This window comes from Prionailurus bengalensis, chromosome E4 (assembly GCF_016509475.1).
Source record: "Prionailurus bengalensis isolate Pbe53 chromosome E4, Fcat_Pben_1.1_paternal_pri, whole genome shotgun sequence".
NCBI lineage: Eukaryota > Metazoa > Chordata > Mammalia > Carnivora > Felidae > Prionailurus > Prionailurus bengalensis.
Genome location: NC_057360.1, coordinates 64,410,544 through 64,435,625, shown reverse-complemented (window position 1 = coordinate 64,435,625; position 25,082 = coordinate 64,410,544). Strand labels below are relative to the sequence as shown.

Here is a 25,082-nt window from a genome sequence, read left to right as displayed (position 1 = left end):
GCTTCTTTCTCTGGGAGGTTGGGTGCAGACTCCAGAGCCCCGGGTTCTGGTTCTGTTTTATGCACGCGAATTGTCTGTGTCTTTGGGCCTCAGTTTCCCCCTCAGGAAAACAAGAGAAAGGATGGAACCACAGGGTCTCTGGCATCCTGGGATGCTGCAGGGACTGTTCCCCACCCCACCACCCCCCCCCCCCCGCCTGTCCCCAAGGGGCACACTTCCAGCCCCAGCCTTGCCTCTCGCCTCTCTCAGTGGAGGCTGCCACAGGCCAGGGGGGGATGGGGGGAGCCGAGGGGGGGCACACAGCAGGACAGATGGACCGTCCCTGGTCCACCCGCCTGTTGCTTAAGGGGCGGGAGGGGAGGAGTCCTCAGGGATCCTGTTTCAACAAACGTTTCTTTCCCGAGGAGGGGAAGGAGGGGGAGAGGGGGAGAGGGACCTATTTAAAGCTACCCTGTGGCTGACTGCCTGCTCTGTCTGTTTGCCGGGGTCTCTGGCCGTCCCAGACCAGAGGTGTGAGCTTGGGATCCTCTTGGTGACCTCTCCTGTCTAGTCCCCCCAGCCACTCTGCCCCAAGATGGGCCGCGGGGTAAGTATTCCCAAAGAGAGGGGTCACTCTGTAGGGAGAAGGAGGGCTCTGTGGCGGGTAAGGGAGGCTAGAGGGAAAGAAGGATGGGGTGAGGAGGGGTGTGAGGGGAGGAGCAGAGAGAAGCCCAGCTCTGGGGCAGCGTGAACTCGGACTGACAGTCTCCCAGCTGCCAATGTGTCCACAGGTCCACGGGTCCACGGCACTCGGGTGCCCAAGTGAACTCCTCTTCACTGCGCCCCCCAGAGTAGCCCCGCAGCCCTCCACCCTACCCCCATCTCTATCTCTGAGCCTCCCCACCTTCTAGCCAGACCCTCCTGGCCCCCCGGCCCAACCGAACTTGGCACCGTTAATGCTGCCTGCCTCTGCTACCCCCCGAAAACATCCATGCCTCTGGGAGTCCCAGGCTGAGAGGATGGGGGTCCAGTCTGAGGTTGGAGAGGCCAGGAGGGCTGGCTCCCGAGTCACCAAGCGGCCCCGACACCAGCTCCAGGGTCCCTGAATTGCCAGCAGCTGGGAGGGCCATGGGGCAGAACAGCGATGCGGGCCCCAGCCCCGGCCCAGCACCCCTCCCGATGCCCTGGGCTTTGAGCACTTTCCCAGAGCTGCCTGTACCCCCTCAGCCCACCCCTGCCCGTGACATTCTGCAGCCCTGGGAATGCCAAGGGGGAAGATTAACAACCGTGGAGTGGGGTGGGGGGGGTAGGGACAGGGCCCTGAATTCTTGGAAATGCAATTTCCATATGGAGAGAAGTCACCCAATCCCTTTACACACTGTGCCTGGCTGCTTTCCTTTTGTGGAATCCTGGCTGGAGAGAAGGGGTCTGGGGAGAAACAGAGGAGGGTGCTGAGGAAAGGGGGTGCCTGTGGGGAGAAGTGGGGGAGCTTCTGGGCCCAGGGAGGGGTCAGGCAAGGACATGTTATTGCACTGAGCTTAGCAGCTGGGAAAACTCCGGGCTTGGACGCCAGGGTTCCCGAGCTGGGGTAGGAGCTATAAATAGAACCAGCGTGTGCGCGCGTGTGTGCGGGTGTGTGTACGTGTGCCTGTGGCACACGTGTTCTCCACAGGCCAGAGTGGATGCAGATACTCATGGGCGAGCACCTGGGTTTCCGTCTCAACAGGCCAACTTGCAAACAGGCCTGCAAGCATGTGTGAGCGTCGATGTCACGTTGTGTGGATGAGGGAGGGTCTGCGAGGTGCTGCCTGTGAGCTGTGGGGGTCACCGAGCAGGAAGTCACGCCCAGGGGAAGATACCCGATCTGAGGCCCCTCAGCTGCACTGGGGAGAGGGGAAGCTACCCGCCGTGCTCCCTCATCCCCCCACCCCACGTGGAGAGAACCAGGGCAGGTGGCCCTCTCCCCAGCTCTACCTTAGAACACGAGGTCCTGCTTGGGAAGCAATTTGACCTTGACTTCTTCAGGGGACCCCAGCTGCCGAGGGTCTGTGCCTCTCCCCCCAGCATCCCTGGAGCCCCCCGCCCTCCACCCCAGCAATTGTGCACAAGTTGGGGAGCAGATGTGGTTCTGCTCGGAGGGAGAGATTGGGCGAAATCGGGAGTCTTAGGGCTGGAGCTCAGAGTTCAACCCGCCAGGAGACCCCGTGGGAAGGGAAAGCCCCCCCCTTACCGCACCCCTGCTACGATTCCTTGTGCCTCCCGTCTCTTCCCCCCCTGTAGCGCCACTACAGAGCGAGGCCTAACCCTCGCCCTGCGCCCTGTGGCCGTGAAGGGCAGCGTGGGAGCTGGGGGAAGGGACGGAGGGAGGGAGCCCAGCCCGCTCCAGCTGCACCACGAGGCTGCGGTGGGGGGAGCATGGCTGATTTCCAGCTGCCCCCACTCTGTCCCAGCCTCTGGCTCTCTCAGAAAGAACTCTCTGTTCTCCTTCAGCATTCAAGACCCAGAGAGGGGGACTTGTCATGGGGGGGGCAGCGGAGAGGGGGGGTCCTCGCTTCCTCTCTTTCTTTCTTGCCTGGGCAGCCCGCTGGCCCCAAATCTCTGCAGGCTCCTGGCTGCAGGGCTGGAGATCCTTGCCAGGACGGGTGGGGGAAGGGGCAGTGTGTCCCAAGCTCTGTGCCTGCCGTGGGTGGGAACCGAGGGGAAGGGGTGCTGCGTGGAACTGCCCAGCCCGACCACCATGCGACACGCCCTCAGGTGCATGGGCACTTTAACTTCACAGATGCCATTTCACGTCTGAACGTACAGAAATTCTCTGGGCTCTGCTTTTCTGCCCCAGCCCCACCCCCACCGCCACTCTGCCTCTGCCCAGGCCCTGTTCCTACCCCTGAAGCTCTGGAGGGTCACCTTGAAGATGGTCTGGCCTCATCTCTTGTCTCTGCTCCCTTTGCTGCCTTTCGTCCATTCCCCGGTTCTGTTCCACCACGCGGAGCCGGTGAACCCAAAGGACTTCAGTCCATTCAGTTAAATGAGCCCTCTTTGGTCTTCTGGGCCGGGAGACGGAGAACCTTCCGCGAGCCCTTCCCCTCTCCTGTGGGCTGCTTCAGTCTCCCCAAGACGATCGGCCTTCAGGAAGCCCAAAGTGTGCTTGATTCACGGAGACAAACGAATGCAAGGTGGACAAGGGCGTCCACCTCGCCCTGAGCTCACCGCCCTTCTCCTGATTTCGCCCGGCCCTCTGCTACGCCTCCAGGTGTTGGCTTCATGAACGCCTGTGATGAGGGCAGCTGTCACATTCCCCAGATGGCTCCTGACTCTTCGATGGGGGGGGAAATGCATGATCCCAGCAGTGAAACTGCTCTGTGTGAGGCCGTAGTAGATACAAGCCTTTACACGTTTGTCCAGGACCCGTGGAGCGGACACCGCAGGGGAGCCCTGATGTGCACGGTGGACCCCGGGTGATAATGACGTGCCAGCGCAGGTTCACGATTGCAACAAATGCGCCACTCTGGGGGGGGGGGGGATGTTGACAGTGAGGACAATAGCACGTGGGGGCGGGGGGGGATGGGAGAACTCTGTGTACGTTCTGCTCAATTTCGCTGTGAGTCTAAAACTGCCTTTTAAAAGAAAAGGCTGCCTTTTACAAATGCACACTATCCTGCAAAACAGGACAAGTATGTTGGCTCTAGATGCCATCCAGGGGTCCAGTCTTTCCGAACAAATGAATTACACCATAGTGTAGACAAGCTCACTCCTGAAAGCCTCGCACGGCCCCAGGGGCCAGTGGAGAAGGAGGCAGGGGACAGAAGTCAAGCCTCCCTCTAGGACAAGGACACGTGGCCCTGAGGGGTGTGGGGGCAGGGGAGGGGAGGGAGTGAGAAGGCAGTGTCAGGGCCCCCCAGCCCCTCCCCCATCATCCCAGCCAGCCCCCCCCCCCACCCCGCCTCCGAAGGAGAATCGCCCAGCTCTTCCCCAGAAGCCCCTGTGAGACCCCGGAAGCCTGGCGGTGGTGAGAACACCACAGACCATGCAGAGGAAGGGGGACACAGGCTCATGAGGCTCCAGTTAAAAATGTTCGTGTGATTTCACGAGGGCGGGGTGGGGGGGACCCAAGAATGCCGGGACCCGAGGGTTACACACGTTTAGTTTTAGATGTAATCTCAGAGACGATTTCCTGTATTTTGGACAACGGGGCCCAGTTCCTTCATACCCGGTTGTGCCTTGGGGCCTCACGTTGCGCGCACTCTTGCTCTGCAGCGGGCAGGCCGCCGCCCAGCCGGGTGGAGAGGGTCCCCGGCACACTTCGTGTCCCCGTTCCCAGGGCTCACGCTGACCCTCCAACCGTTGGCTCCTCTCAGCGGGCGCGTCAGCCCTGCTCCTAACATTTCCAGCCCCACCCCCTGACCCTATGCTCCCCATCTCCTGCAGACCCTTCCCTGCCCCGACCCCAGCCCTGGCCACTGCCTTCCAGAATTCTCAATAGCACAGAATCGTAGCTTTTTAAAGTTTCTGTTTTGTTTAGTATCCGGCTGCGGGCTTCGCTCAATAAACAGAACCTTAGCCAAAGCCCAATAGTAAGCAGCTGAGAGCGAGGTTCTGAGTTCTCAGAAGCCCCTCGGCCTTCCCTGAAATCCCCATATAGAGCCCGTGAGCCCGCCCCTGGTTTGCAAACGGAGCGCCCGGGGTCCCCTCCGCCCTCCACCCTTTCCTCCCCCGGGATCATCACTGCCTTTGGGCCCCCTGCCCCCAGCCCGGTGGGAATAGAGGCTCTAGCCTCTGGCCTCCTTGACTCTCTGGGTTCTCCCCCCGCCCCCCCCCCCCCAGGCCGGTCGTGAGTACTCGCCCGCGGCCACCACGGCGGAGAATGGAGGCGGCAAGAAGAAGCAGAAAGAGAAGGAGCTGGATGAGTTGAAGAAGGAGGTGGCCATGGTGAGGGCCGCGGCCCCCCGAGGGCTGTGGAAAAGGGGTCCCAGCGCACCTGCAGAAGGCATTGCCGCCCCTCCCGTGCCCCCCGCTTCAGCCCCGAGCCCCTCGGCGCTCACAGGCGTTCTAGACACGATGCTCAGCCTCCTGCCCCCGAGTAACTCGACTTCCCTCCTCAGGACGACCACAAGCTGTCCTTGGATGAGCTGGGCCGCAAATACCAAGTGGACCTCTCCAAGGTGAGCGGCGGGGCTGGGAGTGAGGGCGCCAGGCCGCCCGTGGGTTGGAGGGGCCTCAGAGCTGGAATCCTGTCCTCTGCACCCACGAGGAACTGAGGCCCAGAGTCCAGTGACTACTGGGGCCCGAGCCAGAGCTAGAACCCGGATTCCCTGCCCTTCTCCTGGGAACCTGGAAGCCAGGCCCCCGGGGGCACCCTCCAGGCGGGGCTCGTCGTCCGCCCCAGGCAGCTCCGATGACACGTGTCTCAGGGGAAGTGACCTCCGTGAAATGCTAACCCCTCACTGCCCTCACGGTAACGTGTGCGCCCCACGGTGCACGCGACGCCTAACATCCACTTCCCTGATCCTCACAAGACCTAGGGGTTAGGTGCTGTAGACCTGTGTGTGACAGCAAGGGCTCTCGTGGAGGGGGACGAGCTTCCCACCGTCACAGAAATAGCAAGCGGCACAGTCGGATTACCAAGGCCACCATTTTGAAAAACAAAGCGTCAGTCGAAACTGTAGTGGGTGCGTACCTCCTCCCGGAGGCCCTCCCTGACTTCCCTTTTGAAAATTCTTCGCCTTTGCCTTTCTTCTTCTTTTTTGTTTATTTTTGAGAGAAAGAGACAGAGAGAGAGAGAGAGAGAGAGGGAGAGAGAGAGAGAGAGAACACGATCGGGGGAGGGGCAGAGAGAGAGAGGGAGAGAGAGACAGAGAGAACACGATCGGGGGAGGGGCAGAGAGAGAGAGAGAGAGAGAGGGAGAGAGAGACAGAGAGAACACGATTGGGGGAGGGGCAGAGAGAGAGAGAGAGAGAGGGAGAGAGAGACAGAGAGAACAGGATCGGGGGAGGGGCAGAGAGAGAGAGAGAGAGGGAGAGAGAGAATTCCAGGCAGGCTCCACCTGTCAGCACCAAGCCCCACATGGGGCTCGAGCCCACGAACCGTGAGATTGTGACCAGAGCCGAAGTCAGACGCTCAATCAACCAAGCCACCCAGACGCCCCTCTTTAGTTTTCTTAAGGATCTGGCAGTGACGACTATTTATCGTGTATCGCCTCACCAGGTCATAAGCTCCACGGGGCAGGGACTTCACGGGTCACGTCCAGCTCTGGATCCCCAGAGCTGGCGACAGAGCCCGGCACGTAGCAGGCATTCAACTCACACTCAGGAGACCGATGAGTGCACAGATAGAAAGACCACCACGTGGCCCCTGTCCCCAAGCCGCTCAAAGTCTGGCGGCAGGAAAGAAGGTGACGCAGAATTCCCCCGCCCCGTGTGGAGCGCGGTTCTAGAACCGTGTGTGGGCGACACCGGGTGCAGAGAGAGACGTCTGAACCAGCCTGGCGCTCGCGGAGCAGGGCCGGGCGAGCCTCTGGGGGAAGCGACAGATGGTTCAGAGCCCTGTGACGCTGATGGTCAGCACACCGTCCGTTTCTCCTGGCTGAAAAGGGGAATCTGAAGGAAGACAGGCGGTGGGAGGAGCCAGTTCAGAGGTCTCTCCAGGCAGCCTTACCCAGGCTCCCTCCGGAGGAGGTACCACGGCCCTCACCAGCGAGTGTCTCAACCCGAGGACGCCCAGAGTTGGGGCCACAGTCTGAACCTTCCTCGGGCTTCGAGGCCTCCAGCGCTCACTGCAAATGCCACCTCCCCAGTGTGACCTCTCCTGATGGTCCCCCACCCCTTCCGACCGGGTGGGATTTTTCTCTCCACCCGGACGGACGTTGTTCCCCTGCCCGGGAGCAGGTGGAGGGAAGCGGTGAGGAGGTGCTCACACGCCTGTCCGTGCCTCCCTCAGGGCCTCACCAACCAGCGGGCCCAGGACATTCTGGCTCGGGATGGGCCCAACGCCCTCACCCCGCCCCCGACCACCCCTGAGTGGGTCAAGTTCTGTCGCCAGCTCTTTGGGGGCTTCTCCATCCTGCTGTGGATCGGGGCCATTCTCTGCTTCCTGGCCTACGGCATCCAGGCCGCCATGGAGGATGAGCCATCCAATGACAACGTGAGCCTGCACGCCCGACCCCTGGGCCCACCACCCGTGGCTCTGTCCTTCAGGCCCGAATCCCAGTAGAAGCGGGGGGCAGGGAACAAGGCCCTCACATCACAGCCCCGCAGGCCCCTCTGCCCTTTAGGCTGAAAGGGGGTGAGGCTTCTTTGTATATATCTGTAAGCACACACACGCACACACATCCGTGAATGAGACAGCCCCTCCCTGTCCTTCCCACCTCCGTGGGCTTGTCTGCATCCCTGGGCGTCAGGTGGAGAGGCCTGGTCCTGGGAACCCCTTACGGCCCTCCCCGCCCCTTCCGTTTCTTAGGAAGGAGACTGGAGGGGGAGGTTGGGGAGAAGGTCTTCTGCTATTCCCACACCCGGTCACGCACGGACAAAGGCGGCCCCGAATGCCCACCTGAGGGGCAGCTGGCCTTCCCGGGCTGGGAGAGGGGCAAGGCCCTCAAACCTCTCTCCTTCCAGCTCTACCTGGGCGTGGTGCTGGCAGCCGTGGTCATCGTCACCGGCTGCTTCTCCTACTACCAGGAGGCCAAGAGCTCCAAGATCATGGATTCCTTCAAGAACATGGTGCCTCAGGTAGACAGCCGGACGGGGCTCCAAGGCGGGCCACGGGCTTTCTGGAAGCGTCCAGCTCCCCCCCCACCCCCCAGCAACTTGCGCTCTGAGACGGCGCCGTGGGCGGAAACACCCTCCCGCTCTCCACGCCAGGACCTAGTTTCACTGCGAAGGGCGCAGCGCCTTCTCCTCGAGGGGGGGAGGAGAGGGGGGAGGCCAGCACGCAGAGGAAGGTGCTGGCGGGCCGGGCGCGTCGTGAGACGCCTGGGTCCCCCCTCCGCAGCAAGCCCTGGTGGTGCGGGAAGGAGAGAAGGTGCAGATCAACGCGGAGGAGGTGGTGGTGGGAGACCTGGTGGAGGTGAAGGGCGGAGACCGCGTGCCCGCGGACCTCCGGATCATCTCTTCGCACGGCTGCAAGGTGAGGAAGCCGCCGGGTGGCGGCCCGAAGGCACAGGCCCTACAGAGCTGGGGTGGGGGCGCCCAGTTAGAGGCTGCAGGTTTGGGAGACCCAGGCCCAGTGTCCACCTGCCCCCGCGCCACCCGGCCGAACCCTGCCTCCCACGGAGCGTTTGTGGATCGTCTCCTCGCGGCCGTGTGCCAGGCGTTTCTTTGACATCCGCTTTATGCAATCATGTCGCGGGCATTACTATGTGTCAGATGCTTTATTTACATCCACTTATGCTACTGTTTTTTTTCAGTTTTATTTATTTATTTTGAGAGAGAGAGCATGAGCAGGGGAGGGGCAGACACAGAGGGAGAGAGAGAGAGAATCCCAAGCAGCCTCCGCCCAGTCAGCACAGAGCCCGATGCGGGGCTCGAACTCACGAACGGTGAGATCGTGACCTGAGCTGAAATCGGGAGTCGGACGCTCAACCGGCAGAACCCCCCCCCCCCAGGTGCCCCTTCCCCCACAGCTGCCAGGCGAGTGTTCTCGTGGCGTGTGGCCTCAAGGGCGACCGTGCACGACCCTAGGCGGTTCCATTTTCTTAGCCTGTGATGTTCGAGGAGGCGCCCCCTGCAGTTGTGTGACACAGAGACTCTGGTTACACGCCCCGTTTTACAGATGGGTAAATAGAGGAGGTTTTGTTGGTTAGGTAACCAGCCCAAGGGCACGTAAGAAGCGAGAGCCAGGATCCCGAACCGGGGCACGGACAGTAGCTGAGTAAACACGTGATGAGGGCCAGGGTAATGTGCCCGTCGTGTCGCGGAGGTTGAGCGTGGTCGGAGTCCGGGGACAGCTCTGTGTGGACACGTGTGTCAGCCCGTCTCGTGCCCACACGCCTGCTTCCTCTGCAGGTGGATAACTCATCTCTAACAGGCGAGTCGGAGCCCCAGACCCGCTCCCCCGAGTTCACCCACGAGAACCCCCTGGAGACTCGTAATATCTGTTTCTTCTCTACCAACTGTGTGGAAGGTGAGAAGCCGGCCCCGTGGGAGCGCCCCAGCCCAGCACCCACGGAAGGCAGGGTCCGAATCCCGAACCCCCAGGCAGGGCTGGGGGCTGCGGCCTTACCTAGTTCTCGAAAGTCCTGCCTAAGGCAGAGGGAGGGGACCGAGGGGTCAGGGAGCCCTGAAGAGCAGAAGCAGTCCGTTCCAGACCGGTCCCTTCCACACACACCGTTCCACACGGGACACGCACAGACACCAACACACACGATTCACGACACGCACCATGCCCCAAACCAGCCTCGACTCCGAGAAGTCTTCAGTTGGACTGATTGGTTCCGTTTCTCCTGATTCAGGGACTAGTTGCTTCCCTGTCTCACCCTTGCTCTGACCAGCACGCAGGCTGGGGAGGCTCGAGCCAGCTGAACACCGGGCACCCCCCTCAGTCTGCCCCGTGAGCCCCATCTCTGTTCCGGGTTCTGGACATGAACCAGGGCCGACGGGAGCTTCCCGAGCTGCCACCACGTAAAGGCAGGAGCCCAAGCCTACCGGAAACCCCTGCCCTCTGCGGCCGTGCCCCCTCGGAAAGAGCCCAACGGCAAGCGCTGTTGGGGACAGAGGCCTGGCCAGACCTGGGGCCTGGGACGGGCCGGAGGTGGCCGCGTGCCCCCTCCCCCTCCACCCCCTTCTCCCCAGGGTATTATGTCTCTCTGAGCCACTCCCCTCCTTTAGCAAATTGGAACCATAATGCAAATCGCCACACATTAAATATCTTACCTTTTTAACGTCCTGAGATTCTGAAACGTGCTCCACATTTGCCGCAATTGGTAAAAATGCCTACTAAAATACTCGCGTTGCTTACTCCGAAATGGGCTGTGGAGAAAGGACGAGGAATGAAGGGAGCTGACATTTGTCGAAGGCCTGCTACGTCCCAGGCCCCGGTCGGGTGCAACACAGCACCGACCCGTTTCGTTAGGAAGGCAACCCATCCCCGGGCGGGAAGTCAAACGGGAGTGCAAACCCACGCTTGGCCAGCCCCTACCTACGTGCTCGCCCTCCCTCTCGCTCTCCCTCTCGCTCTCTTCCTCTCGAGAGGAAGACCCAAGGGTCTACCCGTGTCTACCTAAGGGTCGGTGACCGCCTGGCTCCTTCTGTGCAGTCTCAGGCCCAACGTTGAGACAGAAAGTCTCAAGGCCACACGGAAAACCCGTAACAGGTGCTTTCCTCCGTGCCCGTCGTATACTTCCGGACCAGAACAAGCCGGAGACTGATTTTACCGAAATACCGGCGCTGTTTTTATTTCATTTATTTCATTCCTCCTCCATTTGAATTCTGGGTTTACCCGCAAGGTCTCCCCTCGGGGCCCAAGGACAAGAGGAAAGGGGTTGCGGTTGGCGGGGGCTGGGACGGGTAGTCTGCGCAGGGGGAAGACGGCCACCCACGGCGGGTACGGCCTCCTGGGCGTACCTCTGCCCGGCCTTCCTTTTCCACTTCCGGGCTCCCCTCTATGTTGCAGGCACGGCCAGGGGCATCGTGATTGCCACAGGCGACCGGACAGTGATGGGCCGCATAGCCACGCTGGCCTCAGGCCTGGAGGTCGGGCGGACGCCCATCGCCATGGAGATCGAACACTTCATCCAGCTGATCACGGGGGTGGCCGTGTTCCTGGGGGTCTCCTTCTTCGTGCTCTCCCTCATCCTGGGCTACAGCTGGCTGGAGGCGGTCATCTTCCTCATCGGCATCATCGTGGCCAATGTGCCCGAGGGGCTGCTGGCCACTGTCACCGTGAGTGGGTCAGGCCGAGCGCCACCCGGGGAGGGTCTCGCCACCCTTTTCCTCAAGGGGCTTACCATTTCTCAGTGATGCTTTCGCCTCCAGCCCCCAAAGTCACTTATCAGATTCCCGTTTAACGGATGGCTCAGAGTTGGAGCCTGAAAAATCTCGGGAGGGACTGCGCCTCGGCTGGCCGTCTCTCTCCCGGGGGTGCGGGGCAGCCACCTGCTCACCCCCGACGTGCTAGCTGCGGCCAACCATGCCGTAAAGCCTCCCCCAAAGGTCACCGGTGACTAACTGGCAAGCCCGGCGCCCTTGCCTCAGCTCCTTTCCTTGACTCTGCCGCGGAAGCGGGTACCGCTGTCCACCCCCTGGAAGTCTCCCCTCCACTGAGCACCGCGACGCCTCACTATTCCGGTTCTCCTCTGTCCCCTGAGCGGTCTCCTCCTGCTCCTCCGACCCAGATTCTCAGGCCTCGAGCTCTGCTCTCCACCCCCACCCCAGGCGCCACACCCCATTCTGTGCCAGCGGCTGTCACACCCCTTCGCCCAGCTCTGCGCTGGCCCGCTCTGGACTCCGGCTGCGCAGCCTCGCTTCCCCGAACACACCCCTTGGTCTCAGCCCGGCACGTCCGAAATCGAATCCATCCGCCACCCGCGTGTAGACCCCACCTGGTGTTGGCGGAGCGGGACCCCTGGTCCGGAAGGAGGTCACCACACGCCCGACTCCAGGCTCAGCCCCTCTTCCTCCCCTCCCTCTCCCAGGTGTGTCTGACCCTGACCGCCAAGCGCATGGCGCGCAAGAACTGCCTGGTAAAGAACCTGGAGGCGGTGGAGACGCTGGGCTCCACCTCCACCATCTGCTCGGACAAGACGGGGACCCTCACCCAGAACCGCATGACCGTCGCCCACATGTGGTTCGACAACCAGATCCATGAGGCCGACACCACCGAAGATCAGTCCGGTGATCCGGCGCTCCGAGGGGGCGAGGGGCTGGAGGACGCCCAGGGCGCCCGCGTGGCCGCGAGGCGGGGAGGGGGGCAGACGAGGGCCCTGAGCCGCGCGCCCGCTTCTCCCTCCCTGCCTCCCAGGGGCCACTTTTGACAAGCGATCCCCCACGTGGACGGCCCTGTCTCGGATTGCCGGCCTCTGCAACCGCGCTGTCTTCAAGGCCGGGCAGGAGAACATCTCTGTGTCGAAGGTGGGGCGCCTCCGCACCTGCCCACCTCGCTGACGCCCAGCTCCCCCGCTCACACCCTCCGACAGCCTCGGGGTGGGGGGGGGGCTTGGGTGCCCTCCTCCCTCGGCCCAGGTGACCCTGAATTCTCCTCCGGCAGCGGGACACAGCCGGCGACGCCTCCGAGTCAGCTCTGCTCAAGTGCATCGAGCTGTCCTGCGGCTCCGTGAGGAAGATGAGGGATAGAAACCCCAAGGTGGCGGAGATCCCCTTCAATTCCACCAACAAGTACCAGGTCCGGTCGGGCACCAGCACGGGGGCAGGGAGGGGGCCGAAATGAGGGGGGCGCGCAAGACCTAGGAAGGGTGGGAGCCTCGGCCGCGTCCTTCGCCCGGCCTCGTCCTCCAGGAAAGCCGCGGTGACCCATGTCTGGTCGCAATGACCCCCTCTGACTTCCAAACTTCCACTCCTCACTACATCCCGTCGCCCTCCCAGCTCTGGCCCCAGCCTCCCAACCCGCCCAGCGGCACCCCTGAAATTGCCTTAGGGTACCCCTCAGGCCGCAGGCTTCTGTTCGATGCCAAGAACTCCCCGCCTAAGCACACTGAGGCCAGCCTGGCGGCAGGTGCCGCCCCCCCACGCCAGCACAGTGCCTGTCTCAGCTGGTCTGGGCAAACATTTGTTAGGTGAATGAATGTCCTGGGGGAAGAGGACGCTCCGTTTACAGTGCTGGGACGATGAGGCCCCAACTCCCTTTCACACGCAGAGGCCCTCCCTCTGTTGACAATGGTTGATGGATCAGGGGTTATCTTATTAGGGGAGGTGTCCTTAGCAGCCTCTCCTGTCCCAGGACCAGGGACGAGTATGGCCCCCGCTGTAACCACCTGTCCTCCCTCCAGCTGTCTATCCACGAGCGGGAAGACAGCCCCCAGAGCCACGTGCTGGTGATGAAGGGAGCCCCGGAGCGCATCCTGGACCGGTGTTCCACCATCTTGGTGCAGGGCAAGGAGATCCCTTTGGACAAGGAAATGCAAGACGCCTTTCAGAACGCCTACATGGAGCTGGGCGGGCTGGGGGAGCGCGTGCTGGGTGAGAGGCCACAGCCGGGAGCGGGGCCCAGAAGGCTGTCCGGGCCTCAGTGGTTTCCCCAGGGCGGGGGCTCTGGGGACAGCCAGGCAGGCACCTGGTTGCACTGACTCTTCCCTCCTGCCCGCCTCAGGGTTTTGTCAGCTGAATCTGCCCTCTGGGAAGTTCCCTCGCGGATTCAAATTTGACACAGACGAGCTGAACTTTCCCACGGAGAAGCTCTGCTTCGTGGGGCTCATGTCCATGATCGACCCTCCCCGGGCTGCCGTGCCGGACGCCGTGGGCAAGTGTCGCAGTGCGGGCATCAAGGTACGCCCTCCCTTCCTCCCCCGTCCTCCAACGCCGAAGGTCAAGGGCCTGCAGGGGCTGCTGCCTCGCGGACACCCAGGCCACGGGTGGCCGCCTTCCCACGGACCCAGAGGAGAAGCTGTCCATCTGCCTGGAGCTCTCGCTCTGGTCCCTCTTGGTCAAGGTAACCATGCACATCGCCCCCTCTCTCATTCTGCTCTGATTTTGAGCCCATCTGGCACTTGTGCTTCGGACACCTGGCTGTCCAACTTCCCGACTAATGTCCACGCTCTCTAGCATCTGGGGTGGGATTAGCAGGCTCTTGTGGGCGCCCACTCCCTCCCCACGCCCCCAGCGACTGGCTCTCGTCCTCATCCCCCAAACACACCCCTCCTGGACCCTCGCGTCCGACTGCAAGTGCTCCCCAGGGGCCACTCCTTCCTCTGTGCCTCGTTCGTTCTTCATTCTGCAAATATTTATCGTGTACCCCTGCGGACCAGGCACTGTTCGAGGTGCCCGAGTTCAACAGACGGAAACCCTTTCCGCTTTCCTGTCTCCGAGACACCCTCCTCGCCAGCCCCTTAACCCGTCTCATCGCCAGTCATGGTGCCGCGGCTGGCTCTTCTTTTTCCGGCGTCTCAGCTAATGCCCAATCAGTTCAAGCCGCCCGTCCACTGAGGGCCAGGCGCTCCGCCAGGCGCAGGCATTCTAAGACGAAGGAGATGTGGTGCCTGGCCTCCGGCGCTCACGGGCCCCCGGGGGAAATAAATGCCCCTACGGTTAGTCACAGAACACTCTGAGAGCTGGGGTCGTGAGCACCTACCACGGGCCAGGTACTCGCATAACGCAAACCGCCGGTCGTGTGAATCAGGCACTATTCTCAGCGCTTAACCCGTATGATCTCATTTAATCTCCGCAAGAACCTGATGCGTAAGCACCGTTTTTTTCCTTTCGAACAGAAGAGGGGAGCTGAGGCACGAAGGAACGTGCTCCTAAGTGGTAGAGCCGGGGTTTGACCCAAGGCAGCCCTCCCTTTCCTAACTACCACACTGAAGCGTGTGTGTGTGTGTGTGTGTGTCCGTAAAGGATTTCTCAACCCTGTAACCGCTCTGTCTCTGAGGGAGGCGTCATTATCCCCATTTAAAAATAAAACAAGCTGAGACTCAGAGGGGGTAAGTCGCTTTCCCAAAATAAATCTGCCAGTAAGGGCCGGATCAGGTATGTGAAGCATGGTACACGGTCTGGAAAGCCATGCTCCTGCTGGTGAGGCTGCCTCTGGCCACGATCGGTGCCGTCACGGAGGCCTGGGGACGGATCCCCCAGGGAACTCTGAGCAGGGAGCAGTTAATTCTGCTTCAGAGAACTGGACAATGTTTGTACAGAGCGCACGATATTTGATCTGGGCCTCGAAGGCTGGAGTGTCTTGTGAGGCGGGGAGAGGAAGGCTGTCAAGGTCAGAGACAGTGCGTGCCCTGATGGCGTCAGCCTGCACGTGGGGTGCAGGTGTCGGGCGAGGCGAGCGGCACAGGAGACGGGGAGGTTGGGCCGAGGCCATTTGGAAGGACTTTGCCTAAATGCCCGACTTGGGCTTCATCCTGCAGTCCCCAGAGAGCACAGGCGTCCCGGCTGATCCAGCTTTCAGGAGGCTACCCGTGCGGAGGGTCTGGATCTGGAGGAGGACGGGAGGCAAGGAGACAGGGAGAGAGGCCACTGCCATAGTTCAGGCAAGGCCTGAGGCCCTGAACCAGGGCGGTGGCAACGGGCTGGAGGCGAGGAGTCACATGAGAGAAATGCTTTGAGAACATAGTGACCGAGCTGGACGTGGTCAGTGAGGAAGATGCAGGGACAAAGGGACAGAATGCACAGACAGGACCGTATCGAGACGGGGACAGAGGGCAGGCTTGGCATGCTGGTGGGAGTGCATGATGAGCTCCCTTTTGACCTTCAGTTGGAAGCGTCCATGAGACGCCCGGGAAGAGACATCCCAGGGGAAGCTGGCCTCGGGTTAGAGCCCAGGACAGAGGGTCGGGCCCGGAGAGCAAGGCTCACCAGCACACAGGTACAGCTGAAGGCCGGCTAGTCCGTTGCATCGTTCTGGCCGGGAAGAGAACCGGCGTCAGGGAAGGGGACAAGGATGGAACCCGGGCCACCAGTCTTGAGGCAAGGAGAGAGAGAGAGAGAGAGAGAGAGGAGTGAGTGAAGGAAGGGAGAGGGGGTGTCCCAGCTCACGTGTGCTGAGTGCCCAGCTGGCGCCATTTACCCTTCACGACAACTTTGGAGGGTGGGGCTCGTCCCCTCCTTGGGCCGAGACGCGGTGAAAAGACGGGTCCGAGGTGTGACACTGGGGAGGGCCGGTGTCCAAGCTCAGGCGGTGTCCATCCGCCTCCACAGCCACCTCTTCCGCTGCACTTGGAGGCCACCCTGAGGAGGCGGGAAAGAGCTGGAAGAAGCGGGGAGGGCAACCGGGAATAATGGGGTCCATGCAGACAAGCAGGTCTCAAGGAGGGGGTGGTGGCCAGTGCCGAATGCTCAGAGGAGTCACGCGGCATAAGGACCGCAAAGATGCTGTTGTCTTCAACTGGGAGGCCCACGTGACCTTCAGGGGGCAGGTGCAGGGGCTCGTGGGGGTGCAAGAGAAGGCAGGGGGCCTTGAAGGGGCTTCCTCCTCGGGGTCTGTGACATCTGCCCACAGAGCCGCACGTGCAAATGCTTGATCATCAGGCTCCGATCCGCTCACGCTCGTGACCGAGAGCCTCGTCACCGGCCTCTCGGATGCCAGCCACCCTCCCGATCAGTGCCGTCCATTCTGCAAGAATCCCCTTCCTCCCCGTGGAGAAGGGGTGTCAGAGGCAGATGTACAGGCAGACGAGGGCCGGGAAGGGGTGCTGTGCCCCCTGCATCCCTCCTCTGCCCTGCTGGATGGCCTGCAGCCACGGAGTGGGCACTAAGAAAACCGTCTCCTACTCCCGGCTCCCAGGGGCCTCGAGTCACGGCCCCTTCTAAGCCTTTGCCCCTCACCGGTAGATGAGGGGTCCTTCCAGCCGGGACGGCCTCGTATCCCATGAAATCCCAACTCCTAAACGGTCTCTGAGGCTCCTCTTCCAAGAGACCCTCGTTAATTTGCTACTCTTCGTGGAGGCTTTCCTCCACCCTGGTGAAGTACCTTTGATCCCTTAAGTACAGCTTGTCACGCACCCAACGCGTGCACACACACACACACATACACAGTTGCGCCGTTTGGGCTGGGATCTGTGAATCCCACCGTCTGGTGGTCCGGCCTTTTCTGACTTTGGGAAAGGAATGGGTTGGGAGGGGGTCCGAGCACCGCTGTTCTTCTCTCTCTTCTCCGTCCTACCAGGTGATCATGGTGACTGGGGACCACCCGATCACAGCCAAGGCCATTGCCAAAGGTGTGGGCATTATATCAGAGGGCAATGAGACTGTGGAGGACATCGCCGCCCGGCTCAACATTCCTGTCAGCCAGGTCAACCCCAGGTGAGGCGTTCCCAGGAGCCCGTCCCCCATCAACCCAGCCTGTCCCACAGAGCGCTGGAGTGTCCCCCGGGGGGCATTTGGATAGCTCCTCTGGGACTTTGCAGGCCTTGCCTGGGACACCTCAGTGATGGCTGCTCGGTCCTGAATGTGTCCAGGCTGTGCCACTGACTGACTGTGTAACCCCGGAGGTGTCACTCTGCCGTCCTGAGCCCCCGTTCCCTCAACTACAAATTTAGGGTGCTGTCTACACTGCAGGGTGGCCACGGGGGCGAGAGGCATGTAAGAGAACTAGCACGTTGCCTAGCAACGACTGTGCTCGGTGAGGATGCCACCTCTCTTCCTCAAAGGGAGAGATGGGACAAGGAGGCCACCCATGGAGACAGGGGGAGGAGGCCCACGGCCCTGGGAGCCCGACTCGGCAGGGGCCCTGTGGCCCAGTGATGGGGGTGCAGGTGGAGGCAGGCGGCTGGCAGGGGCGCGGGGACGCAGGGGGCTCAGCCACCTCCGCCCCCGCCGTCCAGAGAAGCCAAGGCGTGCGTCGTGCACGGCTCGGACCTGAAGGACATGACGTCGGAGCAGCTGGACGAGATCCTCAGGAACCACACGGAGATCGTGTTCGCGCGGACGTCCCCGCAACAGAAGCTCATCATCGTGGAGGGCTGTCAGAGGCAGGTGAGGACGACGGGGGCGCCTCGGGGGGCCCCGCCCAGCCCAGCCCCAAACCTCCTCGGGCCGGGAGGAGACTCCCGAGAGCACCCTGTCTTGAGCCCTGAGACGGCCGCCAGTTGAGGCCCCCCGAGAGTTCTAACGTCTCAGGAGGAGCCGGACAGGGAAGGGCCGGGCACGAGGACCCTCAGAGACAAGGGATGATGGGAGCAGAGTGAGCTTTGGGACGGGTCCCGATGGGTCACAGTGGTGAGTTCAGTCCCTCTGTGCTTCGCCCAGGGGGCCATCGTGGCGGTGACGGGGGACGGCGTGAACGACTCCCCCGCGCTGAAGAAGGCTGACATCGGCATCGCCATGGGCATCTCGGGCTCCGACGTGTCGAAGCAGGCCGCCGACATGATCCTGCTGGACGACAACTTCGCCTCCATCGTCACGGGCGTGGAGGAGGGTGAGGGGCCACGCGGGCTGGGGTGGCGTTGAGGACGCTAAGCCGGCGCTGGCTTCCCAGGCCTCTGGACCCCAACGCAGAGCCGACGCAGGGCCCCAGGCACCCGCATGCCGCCTCGGCTCCCCTCCAGCACACATTCCCCCTCTCTGGGGAACACGGGCCACCATGCTTCGAGCGCCTGGGCCGGGGAGGGGGCCCTCCCGTCTCCCTGACGCCCTCACCACCTCCCACAGGCCGCCTCATCTTTGACAACCTGAAGAAATCCATCGCGTACACCCTGACCAGCAACATCCCCGAGATCACCCCCTTCCTGCTCTTCATCATCGCCAACATCCCCCTGCCTCTGGGCACCGTGACCATCCTCTGCATCGACCTGGGCACAGACATGGTGAGGCCGGGGGTCGGAGCGGGGTACGGGCGAGGCGCTCACGGGCGCAGGCGGGTGGAGGAGGGCAGCCGGGGCATGTGGCCAGGCTGTGACGGTCGAGGGAACAGAAGTCCGAGACCTGGACCGTAACAGCGTCTTAATAACGTGTGCCGAACTGCATCAGAGGTTCTTCCTCACTGACGGTCCTGTGCACCTGTCGCCTCCCTTCCGCTGCCCTCCTTCCCCCCCCCCCCCCGCGCGCCCCTCACACAGGTCCCGGCCATCTCCCTGGCCTATGAGGCGGCTGAGAGTGACATCATGAAGCGGCAGCCCAGGAACCCTCAGACGGACAAGCTGGTGAATGAGAGGCTCATCAGCATGGCCTACGGACAGATCGGTGCGGAGGGACCCTGGGGCCCCGGGGGGACCCCGAGACAAGTCTCTGCCCAGCTGTCGGGGGAGGAGCCCCCCGCGAAATCCCAGGCCGGGGGCCAGCCCCCCCGCCAGGGGTCGGGGACATCCATCTCTGGCCTCACTCTGCTTCCTCCTCTGACCCAGGGCCTGTCTTTGCCCACTCCCCACAGGGATGATCCAGGCACTGGGTGGCTTCTTCACCTACTTTGTCATCCTGGCGGAGAATGGTTTCCTGCCATCACGGCTGCTGGGAATCCGCCTGGACTGGGACGACCGGTCCATGAACGACCTAGAGGACAGCTACGGACAGGAGTGGGTGAGTGGGCCCACGAGCGGGGACACCCAGGCCGGGGAGGGCGGGCTCAGTGCCGGCAGGAGTGGTCCTCGTGGCCCATGGGGGCTGGGGGCGAAGGGCGCCTGGTGCCCAGGGCTGAGCGAGTGCCACAAGCACGCTGCCCTGGGCACCTGCCCTCGCCTCTCACGCCACCCCATCTGCCCGCCCCCCTCCCAGACCTACGAGCAGCGGAAGGTGGTGGAGTTCACCTGCCACACGGCCTTCTTTGCCAGCATCGTGGTCGTGCAGTGGGCCGACCTCATCATCTGCAAGACCCGCCGTAACTCGGTCTTCCAGCAGGGCATGAAGTGAGCGCCCCCGGGCCCCCCACACCCCACCCCTCCCCCGGCAGAGTCTGCTCTCTTCCTCCCTCCTCCCGTGTGCCTCCTCCCTCCTTCCCTCCTTCGCCTCACACTCCAGTGACACCCATCCCACCCTCTGCCCAGCCCTAAACGCGGGTGCCCTGTGCTCCCCCCCCCCACGCCCAGGTAGCCCCAGTTTATGGCACCCGCCCTGTGGAGTTGTGTTATCCTCATGGGGGCTGGGAGCTGCTCGGAGTCAGGTTCGCTGCCTTCTTAGAGTGTGAGTTATCACGTGCCCGTTGTCGTGCTGTGACTCAAACACATTGTCTAACCTCACAATAGCTCAATGAGATAGGTGCTATTTCCATTTTATGGACCAGAGAACCCAAAAAGGTTCCGTGACGTGCCTGAGGTCACCCAGGCGGTAAGCGTTCACCCGGGTCTGCTTCGAATGCCCAAGCTCTTGGCTACTGCCCTGGGTGGCTCGCCTGTCCCTCTGGCACCTGCTCGGTACTCAGTAATTACTCTGTGACTGTGGCATGGACGGTGGTTCGTTCTGGAGGCATCACTGCCATTCTCTTCTGCAAAGAGCGGTCGCGATTCCCCAAGTGAGTTTTGAGCTAATTTCTTAGCGGGGGGGGGGGGGGGGGGGGGGGGGGAAGGGAGAGCGAGATGCCAAAACCCTGGTGAAGTTAATAGGCTTGAGATCCCGGGGAGAGGAAGGTGGAAAGTCCATTGGCTAAGTCAAGGTCACACGATGGAAGGAGAGTCCACCAGCTGGATGGTGCGGTAAGGGGAGACCGGGAGCAGAAAATCGAAGACATGGGGTCCCGCTGTGGGGATCACATGCTGTGCTGCACACAGGTGACACGGGAAGGTGGGAACACACAGCCCAGCTGCCTCCAGCCCTCCGAGAGACAAATGGAAAAGAGAAGGGCAACTGATGATACCAACAGCCACTGGCCAACGGCCGCCCCACCTGGGGTCCGGGGTCCTGGGGTCCTCAGTGGTGCCGGCTGCAAGATTCCAAAGCCTTATGGAGACCACCCACCTACGAGAGGGCTGTTAGGCTTCCTGAAGTTTCACTTTTAGGCAGAACCATGGGTGTGAAGGGCCATCCGTGATCCCACGCTAACACGAGGCTCTGTTTGGAAAGCGTATACATTTCCAATGTTAAATGGGGAAATGGTATTATTCATTACTTATTAACAAATGTAGCCTGAGAGACGACACTCCATTAGAACGTGGTCAAGAAAGAATGGGAAGGATCCTTTAGTGAGTGGAAAGCTTGGGAATACCAGCCCTGGCCCAAAAAGACATGTGGTGCGTGAGGTTTTAACAGGCTGACCAGTAATGCAACCGCACCCTGCGAACGTTCCAGAGCTATCCTGTCCCCAGCAAGCCTACGATATACGGGTAGTATCTCCACGTCTCAGGGAAGGAACATGAGGCTCAGAGAGGTTCCAGAACCTCGCTTACAGCCAAAAGCTAGTAAGTGGGAGAGCTGGGACTAGACTCTGCTGACTGACTCCAGAAACTGTTCTCAGAACCTCGCTCTATCCTGCTTTTCGGTTCCCAGACCGTGGGCACATTTCTAGCATTTCCTTTCCAGTGAGTGGACGCCTTCCTCTCTGCTAAGTGCCTTACAAACGTTCTCCTCTTTATGGGATCTCGACGAGCAGCAACTACCGGGGCCGGGGAGGCCCCGAGAGTGTGAAAGACGTACACAAACCCTGAGGCAAAGGGCTTCCAAAGCCCCTCGCTAGGCAGACGCACTGACGCAGACCGCAGGCCGGGACCCGTGACAAGACCATACGCTGCGGGAGGGCAGAAGGAAGCTTGTGTTGACCACAGCATCTCCAACATAGAGCGCATCAACCCCCACACTGGAAACGTTCATTTAATGGATGAATATATGTGTTATGGGCAACAGTCGGAGGTGAAATCCGAAGGCAGAAAACGTAAAGAACATCTACTTTGGTTTTGTGCAGCCTGAGAAGGGGGTGTTTGAAGACGGAGGGTGTAGGGCGACGTCTGTGATGGGTCCCGGGCAGGCCCCTGCCCCTTCCACCACCAAGGGTCTCCCTGGATCTCCCCCCACGTCACCCCGCCTTCCAACACCGCCTCCTTTCTTTGTCTTTCCAGGAACAAGATTCTGATTTTTGGGCTCCTGGAGGAGACAGCGCTGGCGGCCTTCCTGTCCTACTGCCCGGGCATGGGTGTGGCCCTCCGCATGTACCCACTCAAGTGAGTGTGTCGTCAGAAGGGCCCCGCGAGGTTCTGGTCCCCAAACCCTACTTTCTGCGACCGCCCTGGGATGCCCCTGACACTCTCCCGTTTCTTTTTTTCCTGCAGGGTCACTTGGTGGTTCTGTGCCTTCCCCTACAGCCTCCTCATATTCATCTACGATGAGGTCCGAAAGCTCATCCTGCGGCGGTATCCCGGCGGTAAGCCCCCCGACCCTCACCCCTGCGCCCCGCCGCTGCACCCCACTGCTGGCCACCCCGCCCCGGGCTCCACGCCCAAAGCATTCCTACTGTGGATCCTTGCTCCTTCTCCTCATGTCCCCCAGATCCTGGGGCCCCTGGTCCTAGGAGCCTGAGCCTGCTGAACCCCATTACTGCCAGGCCTGGGCCCACCTGACACACAGGGGGCCCTCAGGCTATTCCTTCCACAGTGACCAGAGAACAAAGAGTTGGGGGGGCCCCTCCAGGTCACCTCGTCCCGCTTCCACACTTTACCGAAATGGAGAGGTGCCGAGGTGAATTTACTTGTCTGGGGTCATAAAGCAAGGACCTGGCTCTAGAACCCGGCCTCCTGATTCCTGGGCATCGACCAAGTTTTTTGTTTTGTTTTTTTTTTTTCCCAACAAGCATTTTTGACCACTTACTGGAAATTGAAAATGGATGGCCCACAAGCCAAATATGACCCACGGATATCGTTTGGGCTGGTCTGCCCTTTGCTGGGTGGGTGTGTTTTTTAATTGGTCCAATGACTGAAATGTGGAGGCTTTCCCGCAAAATCCAAATTTTCGACTTCTGAAAAACCATGAGCGGCCAGCTCCACGGCCACATCTCTGCACGGCCACAATGGGCGCTTGTCCCTTTCGAAACTCATTTGTTACCCCCATGGCCCCTGAATCTTCACCCCCAACCCACTCTGTACCCACCCTGAACCGTGCTAAATACAAGCCTCCCTAACCCCAGGGCCCCAGCTCCCTGATTTCTTCCCCTCCCTTTCCACCCTCCTCAAGACTTCCCTGGGCCCCTGCACCAGGCCTGTGCTGCACGTGGCCGTAAGCGCCCGAGCCCGTGGAGACAGATCTCTGCCCCCCACCCCGTGAACTCACACCGTGCCCCCCCATCTCTCCCACAGGCTGGGTGGAGAAGGAGACGTACTACTGAGCCATCTGAAGAAGGACCAGGGTCAAGGGCGCCTGGAGGGGGCTGGGGGTGGTGGTGCAAAAAGACTGGGGGGGTGTCGGGGGGAGGGTCCGGGAGGGAGAATGAGGCCACTCAGCAGGCTAAGTTCGGGGGAATGGGTAACTAAGCTCGGGGTGATTGCCTTGCAGACCTAACTACAAACAACCGGGTTAGACCCCACACGTCAGGGTCCTTCCCAGATCCCAATCCACACGCTCCGCTCTGTGGTCCGCTTTTTCCGAGGAGTTAACGGCTACCCCAGCCCTCCCTGTTCCGTCCCTGCACACCCACCTGCCATTACAACAGCTCAACACCCAAAGGCAGGGACCTGTCTGAACCAGGAGGAGGGGACTGTCTCAGATCACCAATGTCCCTTCATCTCCCCGGCCTTACCCCACTGTCCCTTCCACCCGTCCTTTGCTTCCTGCCAGACGCTGCCCCCTGCCCCCGCTGGGGATGAGACGCCGTTCCTCCTGGTGAGTGCCAGGTGTGGGGCCGGAAAGGGAAGCTGACTGCAGAAGTCACCCATCCCCCCAGGCAAGGCTGGTTAGGAACCTCTAGGGGAGAGCTGGGCAGGGGGGTGGGAGGCGGACGGACAGATACCAGGGAAGAGAGAGCCAAGGAAAGGACAGCTGATGTGTGGCATCTCCAGCCCTGCGTCCTGCCCTTTTAAAGCTTCCTGCCAGCTCACATGTCACCAGAGTAGCAGCAAAGGCAGGCCAGCTCGATCCGGAAGCTCCCCTGGGATCCCACGCCCGTGCACCAGGCAGTCCCCACCGACCCCCGGCTTGTGTCGTCTGGACCCTGGGGCCCAGGTGTCCCAGATGCTCCAGCGCTCTCCGTCCCATGCACCTGGTGATGCCCTCCCTCCACGCTGTTCCCAGAGGGACAGCCACCAGTTCATTCCCTGCCCCAGCCACCCCCTTCCCCTTTGTGCCCATCCTGATGAACCGGCTCCATTCCAGGAATTCCCTGGCCATCAGCGGGAACCAGGGTGGAGAACTTCCAGAACCTTCCTGTCTTCCGGGGACATGCAGAATGAGCTTAGGTCGTGAGCACGGGCAGAAGCTCTGGACCACGAGAGAGCAAATGTTAGGAGGGCTGTTCCTCCCGGGCAAACTGCTTTCCCGCTAGTGATCATTTCGCCCACTTTCCAAGATGGGGAGTTAGTTTCAGGTTCCTTCGGGAGGTCCTTTTCCTTCCCTTACCACCCCCCCCCCCGCCCCAACTCCAAGACTAACGGTCTTGCTCTGCATGCGCGTCTGCCGCTTCTCTAAGCCTGGCCTAGAAGGCACTGGGAAGTTCCCGTAGACAGACACCCAGATGAACCGAGCAAGAGACACCTAAGGGGAACGGAAGGCCTCAGGCAGAAAGGAAGGCGGCCCAGAGACAGCCTCCCCGGGGGCGCTCGCCCCACTACCCTGGAATGTCACTTGTTCAGAAGCACCTTAGAACAAGCGAGTCACGGCTTGGGGCTCGGAAACCTGATTGGAAGCCAGATGAACTTGGGCCTGATTCACCCGAGATGTGTTGACTGTGCACAAAGCTTCTCTTTGCACAATCAACAAAAAGGGCACTTGTCTAGCAAAGTAAGGGCATAAACCACATCGCTGGGGGTGGCCTGTTTAGTCTACCTAAAACAATACTTTGGAAGCACTTTAGGAATATCTATATAGAAGTAGCCTGGGCTAATTATCACCAGTTCTCATGTGTTTGTTAAAGAAACATTTGCAAGACCTTTACTCGGTGACCTTTTTGTAAGACGTTAGTTTGACATACTCCGCGTGTACTTGAAAATAATAAAGTTGCATTTCTTTACGGAAGAGGAATCCCTTCCACAGCTCAGGTTTCTAGACTGAGTACTTGCCTTCCCCCCCCCCCCCCCCCCACCAACGCTGTGGTATTGAAAGGTGTGCGGGACGTGGCCTGTGGAGGAAGCCGGAAGCCGTAAAGAGCGGGAAGGAGATGGGGAGAGGAAGGAAACGGTCTGGGGGCAGGCGATGTCAGCGGAGAGGGCCAGAGGGGAAGAAGCCAGGCTGCGAAATGACCTGGAAGAAAAGCCAGTGGAGGCCTCCGTCCTCGCGGCCGGACATACCCCGAGGGCCACAAAGGTTTGTCCAGAACAGGGAAGGACCTACGAGTCTATGGGGGCCCAGATCCTCAAGGCCACTTCTGCTTTCTCTGTTCCAGACCAAAATCAGGCCGCCGTCAGTCTGAGGGGTGGGGGAAGGGGATGGTCAAAACC

General features: G+C 61.2%; 1 protein-coding gene and 1 long non-coding RNA gene across 2 annotated transcripts; one reads left to right on the top strand and one right to left on the bottom strand.

Moving 5' to 3' along the window:
* Positions 1-451: 451 nt before the first annotated feature.
* On the top strand, positions 452-22,908 carry LOC122476359 (sodium/potassium-transporting ATPase subunit alpha-2). Its single transcript, XM_043568940.1, has 23 exons — positions 452-586; positions 4,801-4,905; positions 5,079-5,138; positions 6,914-7,117; positions 7,588-7,701; positions 7,964-8,098; positions 8,977-9,094; positions 10,583-10,851; positions 11,604-11,802; positions 11,930-12,039; positions 12,176-12,310; positions 12,915-13,104; positions 13,235-13,410; positions 16,748-16,884; positions 17,406-17,556; positions 17,830-17,998; positions 18,232-18,386; positions 18,639-18,762; positions 18,950-19,095; positions 19,291-19,421; positions 21,561-21,662; positions 21,771-21,862; positions 22,791-22,908. The coding sequence occupies exons 1-23, from the start codon at positions 575-577 to the stop codon at positions 22,817-22,819; spliced, it is 3,063 nt and encodes a 1,020-aa protein (XP_043424875.1). The 5' UTR covers positions 452-574; the 3' UTR covers positions 22,820-22,908.
* Positions 6,603-22,780, bottom strand: LOC122476362. Its single transcript, XR_006295465.1, has 3 exons — positions 22,671-22,780; positions 14,376-14,381; positions 6,603-6,613 (listed from the first exon to the last, which is right to left on the bottom strand). It is a non-coding gene; the product is annotated as an uncharacterized LOC122476362 (long non-coding RNA).
* Positions 22,909-25,082: the final 2,174 nt, after the last annotated feature.

Bases quoted from the DNA above. Each gene is read 5' to 3' on its own strand.
- LOC122476359 (XM_043568940.1), top strand. The intron at 9,095-10,582 runs GTGAGAAGCCGG...TCTATGTTGCAG, and splicing joins CTCTACCAACTGTGTGGAAG to GCACGGCCAGGGGCATCGTG. The intron at 18,763-18,949 runs GTGCGGAGGGAC...CACTCCCCACAG, and splicing joins CATGGCCTACGGACAGATCG to GGATGATCCAGGCACTGGGT.